The 16,719-nt window shown below is 35.3% G+C and overlaps 1 protein-coding gene across 5 annotated transcripts in view; it reads right to left on the reverse strand.

Moving 5' to 3' along the window:
• Positions 1-900: 900 nt before the first annotated feature.
• PCDH10 (protocadherin 10) overlaps positions 901-16,719 on the reverse strand; it is a 34,708-nt gene continuing 18,889 nt past the window's right edge. For 2 of the 5 annotated variants that reach the window (XM_068187879.1, XM_068187880.1), the window contains exons 5-7: positions 6,833-6,928; positions 4,813-4,887; positions 901-2,528 (exon numbers count right to left, since the gene is read on the reverse strand). In XM_068187879.1, the coding sequence (XP_068043980.1) occupies positions 4,853-4,887; positions 6,833-6,928 (131 nt within the window). In that variant the 3' untranslated portion in view covers positions 901-2,528; positions 4,813-4,852. The remainder of the gene's footprint in view (positions 2,529-4,812; positions 4,888-6,832; positions 6,929-16,719) is intronic. The other 3 variants (XM_068187882.1, XM_068187883.1, XM_068187881.1) reach the window with 2 other exon arrangements.

Below are 16,719 nucleotides of genomic sequence, written 5' to 3' on the forward strand. Positions count from 1 at the left end.
GAAATAGAAAGTAAAACCATTTCCTTTTCCTCCCAAATACCAAAAAACAACCATAAATTACAATATATGTCTGTATTAAAAACTTACTTAGAAACAGGTTTTAGAATGGCAAGGACTTTCTTGCTTTAAAAGCAGAAACAAGAATCTAACAATCTCATTTAAATGAAATATTTGTCACAAATTCCATTCCTTTACTTCATAAAATAAATGAAGCCCTTGGGCAACAAAAAGGTCTGCTAGCTATAGCAGGAGGAACATTTCACTGTTGTATTTGCTCAAATCAATAGCTATTGAAATTGTTTGGGGGATTTTTGAATTAGGTTTTGTATATCACACATTTTTAAAAAGACCTCATGAAAAAATGTGTCCTTATACGAATGTGCTGGATGTGCACATTAAAGTTTTTAATGAGCATATAATTTTGTTTGGAATATTAAATTAACAACAGCAGGGCCCAGTCCACTAGTTGTACAAAGAACTCGTGGAATTTGATCACGAATGTTGGATTCCCTATGTACATTTGGATCCACAGCAAGATGGTTTTCATACAGGTGATTTATATACTCCTATCTAACAGAAACTGCCATTACAGAGAACAAAAAAAACCCAGAACTAACAAACAAAAATAAGAAACCCAAATTCTATTATGACACAGCAGTGACCTCTCACACACTCATCCTACGACAGCATTGGTGGGGACCACAGAATTCCTATATAATGGCATGATCCAAATCCCACTGCAATCAATGAAACTTTTTCTCTTGTTTTACTTAATATTGAATCATCAGTAGGAATTGGTCTGAATTTAGCTAGGCATTGGCTGACAACAAGGTGTACTCTCATTTGCTTTCATTATTTGATGTAATAAGGTACACTGGAGGAAAAAAAAATCACAACACAAAAAAAAAAAGAAAAAACTTTACTAGATTTTTACATTTAGTAAACGGTACTTAAACTCCATGGACATGAAAGTAGTTTTAAACTTTACCTTTGAAATTTTACTTTTTTCAATATTTCATAGAAAAGAAACGCTCTAAGATACCGTTTCAGACCACAGAATTATTACAGAACATAAAGATTATATGCAAGGGCTTAATCCTTTTCCCAACAAAGATGGTGGCCAACACCATTTTAACTCCAAAGGGACAGGGGTCAGCTGAGGATGTGCCATGTTCCTAATTGGAAATCTCCTTTGTAATAAAAGAGTCTGGCATATACTTTGCCTTTGTAATTTGAATTCTATCAACAACTATTCCTAGCCACAAGAGAAATATTTTTAGGCAATATATTTGTATAGTTTCACAAAACTATGTTAAAGAGAGATGTGTGGGTGTTTGTGTGTGTGTGTGTGTGTATGTATTTATGTATGTATGTATACATATTTATGAGCTTGGGATGATATTCTTAAAATACTTAACTTCACTTACATTATATCTTACATTGCAAAATGTACAGACACCCAGTGTTCTTTTTAACAACATATACAGGTGAATTTATAGAGCCTTATAAAAGATTTTGTGATTCCAAATTAAAAACCATAGAAACATAATCAAAATAATGGAGAGTGGTTTATACCTCTGATAGTACATAGCGCTCATTCGGGTCATATTGACAGCTGCATCTTTGGCATTGAAAATTCCTTACAACTTTTTAGACAAAATGTTGTTGCTTACAGCTTTTTGCCTTTTTTTTTTTTTTTTTAAACAAGAAAAACAGGATCGACCAAAATACGAATTTTGAGGAAGTATTATTAAAGGTTTATTTTATTTTTGTTTTTAGCAAGGATAGCTTAGGAACCCTGAATTATCTTCTCGCTTTAGTGTATGGTGTAGACTGTATGAATCCATTTAAAAATCAACTAAGTTGTACCACGTTTTTCAGAAAATTATATATAATATAATATATATATATTTTATATTTATTTAGAAGCTTTGAAATAGTACAGTAAACACTTTGCAACACGGTGTATAAACTACAGAAATGTCTTTGATAATTTTGTGGGTCTTCAGATTAACAACATTTTTATGACCCACAGGTGAAAAGAACATGATCACAATCTCTCTTGTAAAGTTGGAATAGTTTGGGGAACACTTGATCACACAAAAATAATATAAAACAGTCAAGTTTAAAACAGTGATATTGCATTTATAATGCACATCTCTTTTATCTGTACGATTGGCTTTTTGTGGTGAATATAAACATCTAAAGGGCTCAGTGACATTTTGGAGAGAGAAAGATATATAGTGCTGTAAACAGGCACACACTGATCAGAGAGGCAAGATCAGTTGCCTCTGAAGTTTCTACAGTTCTACACATTTCAACTCATTTCTCAGGCCTGCTGAGAGGAATTAGGTCCTATTGTTGGCCAGGATGTCTCCAACAGCACACAAATCCTTCAGTTACACAGAACTGGATGGCCAAGATAATGAAGTTGAAAGCTGATGCTTTTTGTTGGTCGACTTTCTTTTGTGCAAATCATGCTGCTTCAGGTAAGTCCTGTAGAAGTGACTAGCATATCCTTTTCCGTGCTGCAGGAAAGAAAGAAAGACACTTCTGAGAGGAACAAAAATTAAAAAATCAGTCTCCAACAGTTGTTAGGTTTAGGATTTCTTAGGGTGTAGAGAAACAATCAAAACTTGTCACAAACTGACGCTGGAAATTCTTATTATAGCAAACAGTTTAATGTTGATTCACTTTTAAGAGAAAGCCTCCTTTTGAGGCTTGATAGCCTGAAACCAAATTTCATAGGCTGTTTTAGTATTCTGTCTAACATATCACGGCAAATATCCCAATGTGCCTGTACAGAATCAGTATAAGGCAAATATTCAGACTTACTGGTGAAATATTACTGAAATTTCACAGGCTAATTTTTTCCTAGTTCAGCTTGTTTTTTGAAGCAAGATCTAGAATTCCCCCTTAAATTCAGAAGCTGGTTTTCCTTCTCTTTCAAAGTGAACCATTATCCTCATCTCTAAATGACCCTTCAGTCTGGTTTGACAGATTAAAAAAATGGTGCATTAGTACTACAATTCAAATTCCAGCATTTACTGTCAGGCTGAAAAATAACTCATGTTACACAGATGAAGAAGGTCAATGCATTAGCAAAGCCATATCCTAATCCACCAGCTGCAGTAGCTGTATTACCTCAAGACTCTGGCTAATTTAACTGTAAGTGGGAGCAAAAGTAACAAATTATTTGTACCAGCATTCAGGAAGACCCCAAGTTAAATTCTGATCTCAATCACACATTAAAACAATGAACTTACTCACTTGCTCAAGTATTATAATTAGCATCAGCACTATTCCTATCTGGCAAAACTTAGCTTGATAAAATCAGGTGTTACCTTAGATCCAAATCAACTAAATCCCTACCTGCAATTCAGTCTGCTTCTCTGCAGAAGTTTTACAAGTGAAACAAAAAAGAATCTTAACTTCTGAATGAATCTTTGAATCACGTACAGGTTGATGCTTGCGTGGTGACACATAAACACATCCAGTCTCCGTTCCATTTAACATAAATATATACATTAGCCATACTTATTTCCTAGATATATATTCACTAGTAAAGGTATGAAATCTGGGTACTGTATCACAGGGAAGTTAGATTACTTACAGGAAAATGTTACTGTGGGTGTTGGATGTTTGTCTAATCTAGTCTGCCTATGCTACAGGGTGCACACAGAAAAATGTGAAATACATTTCTGTATAAGCTATCTGTTCAACATAGAGAAAATTGCCAGATGTGTTGTTAAAAATAAACATCTAATAGATGAGGTTTTCAATGTTTCAGTTCTGCAGCAAATTAGTAGCAGAATTAGAAAGAATTTTTAAAAGCTTCTGCAAGATGTTTTTTAAACAATGTTTTTAAGAATAATGAGATCAGAACCTTGAAGATATTTTGATGCAGTGCATGATCAGGTTAATCCAGTATCTAGACATCTTTTAAAGTATATTTTTTTACACTAAAAAAATAATCATTCCAATAATAGTAGTAAAAATAACAAGACTTATATTGGATCTTTAAATTTTTTTTCCCAAAGTTCAGTCATAATTTCAGTTCTCTTGTAAATATTTAGGCATAGATGTCTAGGTTGGTATCTGCCACTGAGGAACTCATGCTGCACTACAGATACAGTAGGACTTTGCTGGGAGAAAGATAAAAAGAGATGCAGCTGAGGCAATCACTGCTTTTACGCAGCACCACTGTCCGACTCCTGTCTGACACAGTGCCTTGGTGGTGGTACTGATGTGGCACCATCTTCCAGATAATGCAGAGACTGAGTTACTGGCTGTGTCTGGCCTTTTGCCATGCAAATTGATGGATTTTGAAATTTTTAATCTCCAGTTAACATGCTTATATTACAAAACAATCAAGCCCTTTTATAGCAATAACTAAATATTATGCATTAAAGTTGCAGAACTACTGCAACTCTCCCCACCTACAAAAACTGTTGTACCAAATCTTAAAATATCCTCTGCCAACATATAAAAAGCATTGAATTTTAAAAGCAACTTTTGTGCTGTATGTTTGTTTAGCTTTTTTTCTGGCTCTGCACAGAAATTTATGTGCAAGCAGATCTCTCCATTTCTACACCAGTTTCCGTCTTTTTACAGATGGGGAATATAAATCAGAGAGGTTAAATGGAAAGGAGGATGGACTCAACTTAAAAAAGCAGTGAAAGTTCTGACATCTGTTTCCAGTTCTCTGTGTGTGCATGCATGTGTGTTCATAAATAAACTTTTAAATAACAAACACTAAGCCTCTCTGTATCACAATTTCTCCATCTGTAAAATTGGAATAATATTGCTTACCTATCTCCTAGAGGTGCAGGAAGGTTTAAATCACTATTCTTTATAATCCACTTTGAGATCCAGAGATGGCAAGTGCTATAGAAATGGAAGTATCACAGTCAGTGTAAGAGCTGGAACAAGAACACCATAATTTCTGGTGCCTAATATCTCCTCTGAGATCACAGCTCTCTCTTTCATCCCTATTTTATCATCTGTTCCAAACTCTCAAACTAGTACACAGGGAACCTTCAAGTCTGTGTGAGTATGGGTAGTCAGAAAAAAAGCTTTAATCATAAGCAGTTCTAAAATTCTGATAATGTAATTTTACTAATATTATCTGAGGTGAACAAGATGATTAAAGATTCACAAGCATTACAATTAAAATTCTTAGGGTACAAGATTTGTGCTGTATTGATCCTTCCCGGAACAACAAATATTTTGAGTGTTACAGTAAGAGTACTTAATGCATACATTTTATATGAAATAAAATAAAATAAAACAAAATGAACTAAAAAAATAAGAACTCCCAAAAATATATTAAGATTCATTTGTTGCTCAATACACCCTAATAAGCCTCCCATCCACAGTGAGCTAATTCTGTGTAGACTGATAAGAGAAGACATGTAAAGACACCAGTGGTAGCTGAACAGAAAAATAAATTAAAAACACTAACACAATAAACAGGAAAGAGATAGTAAAGTATGCAGCAATTATTCCTAGTTCATGGATCAGAATTGAGCAGAAAATACTGTAAAGCCCTTGTCTCTTTAATAAATCTTCCTTTCACACAGTTGCAAATCATCCTATTGCATCCCAACTTGATGTTGGATTACTACTTTATAACTGTGAGTACAGGCAGGAGCATTTCCTCTTATGGAAAAGCCCAGAAGGGATTGCCTGTGCTTGGAACACCTTCAAACTCTCTGAATCAAATTTTGCTCCTGCTTAGCAGTGGTAGCTAATCTAAAGGGGACATAGAAAGGGCTCAGACACAGCTGGCAACCCAAGCAGTGAAAGAAAACCCATACTATAAACCCATCCCATACCTTTTATAACCATTGTCACTTTCCCTCTGGACTGTATTTAAGAGCTCCATAAGCTCCTGTAGCATTACTTCTCCTCTTAACAGAACAACTGCTGAGTCGCCCTAGAAGTGCCAACAGCCTAAAGATCCAAAGGAACTGCTAGATGATAAAATTTCCAAAGAATATAAAATACCAGGCATGCAGTTGCTGTTACAGATATACTCCTGATCCCCCTTCATTTAGGAGAAAGATGACCTAAACCCCTTTCTTTTAAATCAAAAAACCCCCGCAACAGCAGAACAGGGGTAAAGCCACTATGTAAACTCTTATCTTGTTTCAGATCTACATTCCTTAAGTTCAGGCAACATCCAAGCAATATTTGGCTTCACTCAGGCTTTCACAAATGGGCTTTTGTGCAAGCACTCAACTCACTGTCTTCTCTTGGGGGTCCCCTGTACAAATTGTGTGCCTCACCATGCCACCCAGATCAAGCTCTCCCCACAGAGCACAGCAAATGATGAAGGAACACAGGATGCTGTAACTTCCTGCATTTCATTCAGGAACAGCCCAGCTATTCTGGCTTCACTTGCAGTGAGCAATAATTTAAAAAGGAGTTAATTACTTCATATGCATTATGGCAAGGTTGGTTTTAAATCTGCATTGTTAATTTTAACTGTCCTTTATATTTTGCTGGTTTGCCTTACAGTCTACATGTTTAACTGTAGCATATGAATCATGGCTCTTTCACTAAGTCCCATCAGCTTCACCAGAGCCAGAAAATTATAATTCTGGTGACCAACCAACCAACCAGATTTCAAGTTCAGCACTCCTGCTCTACCTCTGCCCAAGCAAATAGAGAACAAGACCTAAGAAGTGGTAGAATGTATTCTGTCAGAAATAACCTGGCTGTTCCAGTCAGCTCAGAGTTCAGCAGCTCAGATATCAGCAACTATGTTTTCTGGAAAGAGGTCAACAAGTGAATGGGAATGCAGAGTAAACTACCATAGCTCCCTCACCCTTCGTAGTGGTGCATCCAGGTAAAGGGTGAGACACACGGCTGGGGCTGGGGCTGGGGGATGTAGGATGGGGATTACTCTGCTGCCACCCATGTTCTGTGGATAAAAAAGCATTCCAGTCACTGCAAGTGTCAATTCAGTATATTTTCAATCCATAAAGTGGTTTTTTTTTTCATTTAAAAGTGATCTATTACTTAAAGAAGTTTGCTAAAGCATTGCTAATAATCTTTTATTAATATTCCATTAATGGCATTATAAAAAGAGAGCGTCTTATCTAGGCCAATAAACTTTGGTACACAAATATAAAAATAGCATTTTACTCATATTTCTTTTCCTCATGAATTAGTTTAAGGGGAACTTTTTTCCTTTTCTTTCAAGGCTTTAGTGCAGAGATTTTATTCTTCAAATCTATATATTCTGTAGAGAACTCTTGGATAAAACACCTTGCATTCCAGATGCCCATGTTTAATTTTACACAATTTATGTGGGTTTTTAACTCTGAATTATATCAAATAGTTTGGGGGGGTGGGGGGGGGGGGGGGAAGGAAGATGGAACATACTTTTGCACTTGAAAATATAGATAAATAATTAAATAAGATCAAATCTCCCCTAATGCCAGTGAGTCTGCTGGCTTTGGTGATCACTGTGTGATTTAGGAGTGTGTCAGAAGGGTCCTGAAAGACACTAAAGGTGTTAGGTGACAATGAAACCACATTCTGCCTGTCAAATGCTGGCATGTGACAAGACAGGCAAGGCAGGAGAAGCTCCTGCACGTGAACCTGTCACTTGCCCCAGGGTAGAATTTTCCCCTAATAACAATATGGCACTCAGTATGGCTGAAATGTTCCTTCTGGCATCTGCAGAATCCAAGATATAAATATTTTTTCTAAAATAAACCGACAGCATTTGGACTAATGGGTACAATTACCCAGATTTCATGTGAAACAAGAAAACCAATTGTGTGCACTGGGTCTTCAGGCTGTGAATAAATTAGAATAGGCCAAAATGCAGAAATTTTTATTGCTGCACTGAAAGTTTTCTGGAAACAGGCTTGATTTTAGCTAAATAAAAAATCTCCACAGGCCACTAAAACCCTTCCTTCATTTGAGAGTATGTATTTACTTCTGGAACAAATATGATTATGCAAAAAAAATCCTGTCTTGTTTAAAGTAAACTATGTAACCACGTATATTGTGCTTTCCTTTCTCCTTTCATTGAGTGCATACATTTCCATGTCTATATACATTTATATCAATTCAAGAAAGAAGGATTCTCAACCATGCCAAAATTTGACAGTGCTGGATACTGCACTGACCACAATGCATTAAACCTGACAAGCAGTGCTACCTACTCCAGGAAAAGGGGGTGGAAGGTTTGTCCTTTGCACTTAAGCACAGAACTGCCACTTTTCAAATTTGAACATTTGAACAACAGATTATCATTATTTTTAGAAAACATTTTTAACCAAATTGCTGATTTACACATATTGCCACTTCTTTTAGCTTTGAGATTGGGAAATACATACTTAAAGAGTATTTAGGTATTTTCAATGTTTGGAACATGCAACTATTTTGATATGGCAAGTGAGATGCCTGATACAAATGTTGACACACATGACAGCCACTGAAATAATGTTTCTCTGGTGGTACTGGGTGCTCTGAGATTTATTTGCTACCTGGACTTCGCTAATCCTCTGGAAAAGAAAAAATAAAGTAAAAAAAAAAGCAAAATAAAAAAGCTTTTCAGTTCTTAAGAACAACTACTCAATTCCCAGTTCATTTAAGCAGTGACCTTAATCAACATGTGCTTTACATCAAGCACATGACTAAGAAGGATTGACTTTTGAATCAAGCCCTGGATTTTGTCATCAATGTTCTGTTGCACACAAGATACTTTAATGTGCATTTGATTTTCTGTTCTAAATGCAGAGAATTTTTCTTTTCCACCCCCAGCAACAGCCAGCAGCATAGTAGATGTCAGATTTGATTTATCTCTGGTTCTGATTATTTACTACCAAAACAATGCTTTTTAGTTACTACAACTCACCAGAGAAAAGTACTAAGCTGTATTCTATAATGTACCATAAAAACACAAAAGTCCATTTTTGCACAACATACAAGTGAGAATAAAGCTTCTGTCTTTCTGTACTATTATAACCACATTATGTACCTGAAAAGACTAAAGATAATACATGACCTCACCATTAAAGTCAGAGAAGCACAGAATATTTAAATTTGCAAGAGTTCTTATAAATATGTACTGTGTTAAGGCCTATTAAATAACTCCCAAATTAATCCTGATGTATGTCAAACTTACAGCACAGAGCATATTCCCTAAGAATATTTCCAAATTCTTTGTCAACAACTTATTTTAATTGCATACATGTTGTAGTATCAATTCACATTCTTTGCAATTCAATATAAGCTAATAATTCTGGTATCATCCTTAGTAAAACTCCTATTTGATTCCTTTCTTTAATTTTTTTAATAAAAATTGCTTATGTGTTTGTATGCAACAGTAATTTATTCTCCTCAATCTTCTTTTCTTTTTTCTCGATTTGTTTTTATTCTTTGTTTTTCAAAATTCACCACTTTTATTGCATTCTTACAAAATCTGCAGTACCCATTTCTTTCAGCTGACAAGTCTGAAAATGAACATTTCAGTTTGAGGGTTAACCAATGCAGAACACACTAAAGGCCAGCTACAATGTGACTTAAAATTTTCAGAGCCCTGGGGAGAAGAGGAGGGATATGAACCATTCCTCCTAAATTGCTCATAAGTGCCTCAGTTCCCTATAGATTCCAGGGAGAAGCAGACATGTAGATCACCATTTGGTGGCCTTCAGAGATGTCTAAATTATTCATGCAGGGTTTGGCCTGAAATAATTAAATTTACTTGTTCTAACATGAGGTAACATGCATTACAGCATTACCTCAGCATCACACTATGAATTCCTATCCAATTTATGTTTGCCATGATGTTTTTTTCCAATGGTCCTCTCTCCTAGCAGGGATTAGCTGGCATTATGACCTGACAAGTATGTTCCCATTCTTTTTCTGAATGTTTTATTCTCTGTTTCTAAAGCACACTGCTTGTCATGAGCAGCACACACTCTGATTTCAGGGAGCCTTTCCCAGTTTACCAAGATAACACACTTAAGGGTATCAAAGGCTTCTCACAAGCCTTTCAAAATTTCTCTTTTTCAAAATCACATGTTGGCTTGTTTCTATCCATAAATGAAGTGTACCCATCACCATTCTTTGTCACTTAAGACTACCAGAATGGAATGATTTATACCTACATTATTAAAATTCCTCAGCCATATCAAGCAATCTATGTGGGCCACAGCATGTGAACATATTCAATCTGCTTTCAGGAGTGGTCCCTGGCACCATGTCCCAGATGTTTTAGGGAAAAAAGCTGCTTGACACAGGCTAAAGGCAGGCTAGAGAGTGTGAGAGTACAGACCATGACATTCCAGCAGTGGAAAAGATCCTGTTTAATTCATCAGAGTAGCCATAAAGGAGTGTGGAAGTACAAAGCACACAGTCCTTTATCTCAAGTGGAGCAGAAAAAAAGTTATTACTGCATCTCATTTGTGAGGTAGAACTTTTTTAGATCTGAGTTCCTATCAATACACACAGCTGCGTGCAGCTCTATTCAATTGTCATCTAAACTCCAATTGAGCAGAGATGGATGTTAAATTAAAACCCAAATAGTCAACTAAAAAAGTCACAAAGTGACAGAAATTTACTCTGACAAAAGATGAATTCACACTATCAGCATCTATAAAATTCCTTATGAATAAAGAAAGCTTGCATTCAAGCAGTTTCATAATGGATCTTTTTCCAGGGCTGAATGCAGCTGTGATGCTGAAGGTAAAAAAGATAAAGTCAGAAGACTCAGCTCACTTGCAAAACCAGGAGTCTGTCATCCCTGTACTTCTTTGGGAGGATCTACTCTGCATCCTTTATTTTCCCTAAGCCACGCTGGTTCATCAGAATGACCTGTGAAAATGTCATGTAGAATAACACCCTTTACATATATGAAATAGGTTCATGTGTATGCAAAAAATGCAGATTTACTCTTGCAACTCATACAAAACAGGTGATTTTCAGGCAGAATCTAGGAACCAAGTTCTGAAAATTTGCTTCTCCATGTCCACTGCATTTTCTTCAACCAATAAAGACCATTATCCTAATAAAGAAATCAAATTACCTCAGAAGAGATTGGATTTTTAGTGAATCCACATCATATTTTGTTCTTCCAACAGGTAATGAAGGTAGGTATTAGGTATTGAAGTTAAAAATAATATTCTTATTGGATCTCCTACTTGCTCTCCAAAAAGGTACCCAATACCTATTTTTTCACTTTTCTGACCTCGCCATACTACGTTTCTAAAACAAATATACTCACAGCTACTTTCCAGCAGCAGTCATCAGACTACTAGCATGGAGATGTGGATTCTCAGTGGTTAATGCACAAATAAAGCTGTTTACAGGCTTTGCCAGACAAACAGCAACACAGATCCCTACAGCGTGCTTGTGCAAACATGATAAACAGATGCACTTCTCTATCTCACTGCTTATTTGCTGCATTTTAAAATGGTTTTCCCTATTTTTCCCACTTAGGTCAAGGTAAGAAAAAGTAAGAAAAAGAAAGGAAACCCTCTAAAAATTAAAGCACCGGAAATGACCATGGAAAATCACAGTTATTGTGTACAGCAAAAGACCCAAAGCAAGTATAATTGTCTCTGCTCTACAGGCCGAGGAGTTCCTTGTGCAGAGGCATGCAGAGAGGAAAAGATTTGCTGCACATGGACCCAGGATCAGGCACACATTCAATTCTCCAGCTCCTGACTGTCACAGCAAGGAGGTTTTGTACATTGAGGAACAGAATTTATTTATAATGAATACAATTTTGCCTATCAAAAATAAATAACTTCAGTGCCTTTGAAAATTTTAACTGCAAACATCTCCATGCTTCCCAGAGGGACTCATGTCCCTAAGTGGCTAAATTACTTTTGTCAGAAGATTTAAGTTGATGGGACAAAAGGCATTTTGGAATTTTAAACCAGCATAGCACACTAATCTTAAAAATTACTCTAAAGTTTCAAGCAATCTTTCTGCTAGGTTGTTCAGTCTTCTTCATACTCCACCGGTAAGAAGACAGAAAATGGTATCTCATAATTTAAAAAGAAAAATCTTCACACTTGGTATATCCACAGCACACATAAGCACTGCCAAAATTGACCTAAATGAATAAATATAGCCGCAGTCTGAGATAGCTAAGATACACAAGACTTCTATGCATTCCAGTCAGAACTGGCAAATACAGATTTTACAGCCATTAGAGGAAAAATAGCAGTTGAAATTCTCTATTTTTAAGACTAATTAAAAGTATAATTTTCTTTCAAATAAAACTCACTAATTTTTTTTTTACTTTTTCAATTATTTTCTTGCACGGTAGCTGGAAAGAACTTTAGAGTTATCTAAGATAAAAGATATTATGTAAACTCAAAGACAGGCACAATTTTTAATCAGTATTTTGTACAGAGCTGGGTACTGTTTTTTCCAAGACCACAGTTAACACAAACAGATTGAAGCAAATATCATTTAATAACTATCACCTGTGCTTTAAAATAAGAATGCATATTTCACTTTCATATATTCATTATTTCCACAAAAATTGATTAAAATAATGTGATTTATAGGCTTCATTGGGCTACAGCCAAGTTACCTCTAATTATTTATATATTCCTTTCTAATCTGGTATTCTGAACTATCCATTTCCTTTCTATTGCTGCAATAATGCTCTGTAAGTGTTCTTCCCCTTGAGCAGGAGCTGCAAGAGGAATACATTCCGAAGAAGAATGTAAACCAGTCGTGAATGTAAGATAAAAATACCTTTCAGAAGTTATGCAATAAACAGTGAACAGTTGAATCATCAGAGGGGGTTTACTCAAGATCATAAAGAACCTACTATTATGAGTAAAAGTACATCAGAGTCTTGCTCTCCTTCAATTATATTTTAATTAGCATACATGTTTAAGTGTTATCTCAGGTGTAGGGGGATTCTTGTAAGATTTATTTACCTAACAGGGATGATGTATCTGAAGTGGCAAACTTGAGATATGAGGAAATAAATCTCAGCATTTCAAATACAGCAAATATGGGAATGCTCTACTAGACTTTTTAGAAAAGAAAAAAATTCCCATTAGGTTTCTTAGCATTATTACATGGTGGCTTTTCAACTCATCCTCCATTTCTGCTGAGCAATTTTGCATGTGCAAAGCCATTCTCATCTGTGTAGATATCAGAGCTGTGGCCTGTCCCAGGGATAAACCCCTGAATATAAGTCAGGATTTTCTCTGTGACAGGATATGCAGGATATCCACATAGTTTTAACTCTCTTTTTGACCACAAAACTGTACTATTCACAAAGGAACAACTTTTTGACTATGCACGTATAACTTGTTTATTCATGCCAATAAAAATTTTGCTTCAGTATAACTTTTTTTAATCCAGCATTATGATGTTTTCTTCTTACACCAAGAACTGCACTATGCACATGCAATTTACTTGAGCCAATTTCTTCGGTTTTACTTCTGTGCCTTTTTACTTCAAGTGGGTGTGAAAATCACAAATTGAATTAAAAAACTATTAATGAAGGGATCAGACAGCTCACAAATTTATACCTGGAAATCACGTAGGCTAATTTTAAAAGCAAAAATGCAGGTAGGCCTCATTTTTTAAAATTAATCAAGTGTCCCATTCAAAAAAGCTGTTATTGATGTTTATTTAAATGGAATACTATTATGTCCATCACAGCTGTGATAAAACTACCCACAGGATTTCCAGAAATGAGATGTAGCTAAACAAATAAAAAATGAATGAAAATTCTTCTTCCATCATATTAACTGTACCAAACTGCAATTTCTTTTTTTTTTTTTTTTTTTTTTTTTTTTTGAAAGTTGTTTCAAGACAGTGAGGACTTCTTGCTTAAAACATCTCTTCAAATATTTACGTTAAACATCAGTAGAAAATGTTGTGCTACAAATCCTGGCATACAGAATTGGGCCTTTATGATCCAAACTAGATCAAAATACACAATAAATATTTACATGCACTTCTTTATTCCTTTGAAAAATAATCAAAGGATTAGGAGGCACTTCTTGTTCTGGTATAAATACACGAACATTTTTCTCCTCTAGGTCATTTATTCTGATCTAATTCAGGGATGTTGATAACTATAAGTTAAACTGTGCTTTGTGTCAGCTCTGTGGTAGATTATTTTAAATAAATTAATCATCCAATTCATAAATATTCAACTGTTAAATGGCTTTGAAAACTTTTAAATTCCATTTGTAAACCAATTCGAGTTGGATAGATCAAGTTGAGCAGGTGAAATAAATTTTGTAGAATGAAACCATCAGATTTCACAAATACTTTTACAGAAACACATGGACTTGTGCTGGGACCAAATCGTGTTCAGACCTTCCTGGCATCTCTGCTGCAGAGGGAGACAGTGGCACAGGCATGGGTTGAGGCCAAAGTTATATTTAATTTCTTTGGATGACACAAACAAGTTTCATCCAAATCCTCTGACTCTGCAAGTCCAGAACTATGTGCACCAATCAAAAGGAGTGCTGTTGTTTAGAAACCATGCCACACAAATCAAAATGTCCAAAGAAAGGACAAATGTCCACTCTTTTCCCCTTTCCAATTCACCTTGCTTAGACACCAGCTCTTTGAGTAAGAGACCAGCTTTTTTATCCTCTATGTCCTATCTAACATGATAAAATCCTGATTCATACATAAAATACGTTGATGCTGGTGGCAATACTTTCTATGATAATGATACCTTTTCATCAATGAGGATGAAAATGCCTGAGTGTATGAAGAAAATGTTGCAGAGCTAACGAGGGGGCTACTTTAGAACACAATTATTATTCCAGAATGTCTCCCTGTATAAACACTGTTATTTCATGCAGGAAATTGTGCCCTTATGTAGTTTATTTTAACCTGCTTTCAAAGGAGATTAAGAACTGCCAAAGTAATTTCTTTAGAGCAAAATAAGCACTTCTACATAGAAAGTTCAGATGTTATAGCAATTTTTAACTGGTTTTGTATATTGAGAAAATCCTTACCTTTTAATAGGAAGAAAAATTTTTCTGTCATTAATGTCAGTATGAAACTTCAGGAAAGCTCTAAAGCATTATAAAATTATTGCCCATCTAGAGTGAACCAAAAAATATATTTAAAAAAATGAAAGCTATTTCTTATTAATTATAGACCAAAATACTCCTGAGGTAGATTTAATGGTGCTGTTTCCACTGCTACCATCTCAGGACCTTGTTCAAAGCATCAGAAATAGAGCAGAATCAAACTGATCAGGTATTCATTGTGGAGATAGTCTCTGTTATATATCCTACAGAATATGGTCCAATAGAGTTTGGATCTTAGATAAGGGGTTGTGGTAACTATAGTAATATTATTTATAAAAATAACGGCTAATGTTACCACCACTGGAAGAAAAATTAGCTAGAAATGGTTAGAATTGAAAACATAGGAATTCTTTAAAAGCTACATTTTATTTTCCTCACCAGTGTTATTTCACTTATTTTATTTTCTCCAGTCAAGTTCAGAATTTCTTTCAAGTGTTATGAACATTCAAGTCATTATGAACATTTTCTGTCTGCAGAAATGCAGTGTTCAAACCACATGGATGAGCAATAAGTGTTGATTGCACAGTAAGAAGAATATATAAGTTAGGAGAATCCTGGAGTGACTCTATGAGAAAACTATTTTCAAAAATCCTACAATTTACTGATCCCATCATAACTTTCTAATTTTTACTCATAGTAATTACATAAAACTTACATAAATAAATATATTCTCCAAAATATATTATTTAAGTACATAGAAATCTACTTACATTTATTTCGTTCAGAATAATACATAGAATATGTATATTTATGTGGAAATTGGTGTATGAGTAAGTCGAATGGCTTAGACCAGCAAGGTGAAAATTTGATGATGGAAAAAAAGAAACTCTGTCAAGTGTGAGATGATGTATACTTTTCTACATAATAATTTGTAATACAGCTGCTGTTTTCACTTAACCAAGCAATGACCTAAACCTCCAAACACAAAGAACCAAATACCCAAATTCCTGCTACATTAAACCTTCATTTTCAATCACGCTGCACAAGTTCAACAGGTTACTGCAATTTATGCCAAATTGGTATCATTTCATGGAATGTGCATGATCTATGTGTATTTTATCAAATGTGTATGGTGTATGATCAAATGTGTATGATCAGTTCATGACCCTGTTGCCCTGCAGTTGTTTCTTTGCCTTGCTGCTCTCTTGCTGTTGAGCCCAGCAAACAAAAGCACACAGTTTACTTGCTCAGTTCTCATGCAGCCTCCTTCACTTCCTATCACAGCTTGCCTACATTAATTAGTACTAAGCTTTTGATATGACTTTGCACAGAGTTATTTTCAGTATTGTTGCTGCTATGCCATGTGTTTCTATGGAATGAATAGACTGTCTAGAGGAACACAGTGACACAATCCGTGTAGGGGTTTTGTAGCACTTTTTTTAGTGTATTTTCAATTCAATTCCTTTTTATAACCTGGTATTTTATTTCCCTCTTGCTGGCTTTGTGCATTGTGGGAAACTTCTCAGGGAGTTATTCCATGGTCTTTTTTTCTCAAGATTAATTCAAATTTCTCATGCTAATATGCATCACCTTCTCGATCTTTTCTAGGGTTCTGCACTGAATGCATACACTGGAGGAATCCCAGAACAGATATACTCCTGGGGTACCATGAAAGCTCCACCTAGAGCTACCAGCTAACCTCTAGAGCCATTGCCTAAGA

The sequence above is a fragment of the Anomalospiza imberbis genome, chromosome 4 (genome assembly GCF_031753505.1).
Source record: "Anomalospiza imberbis isolate Cuckoo-Finch-1a 21T00152 chromosome 4, ASM3175350v1, whole genome shotgun sequence".
In the NCBI taxonomy this organism is placed as follows: Eukaryota; Metazoa; Chordata; class Aves; order Passeriformes; family Viduidae; genus Anomalospiza; species Anomalospiza imberbis.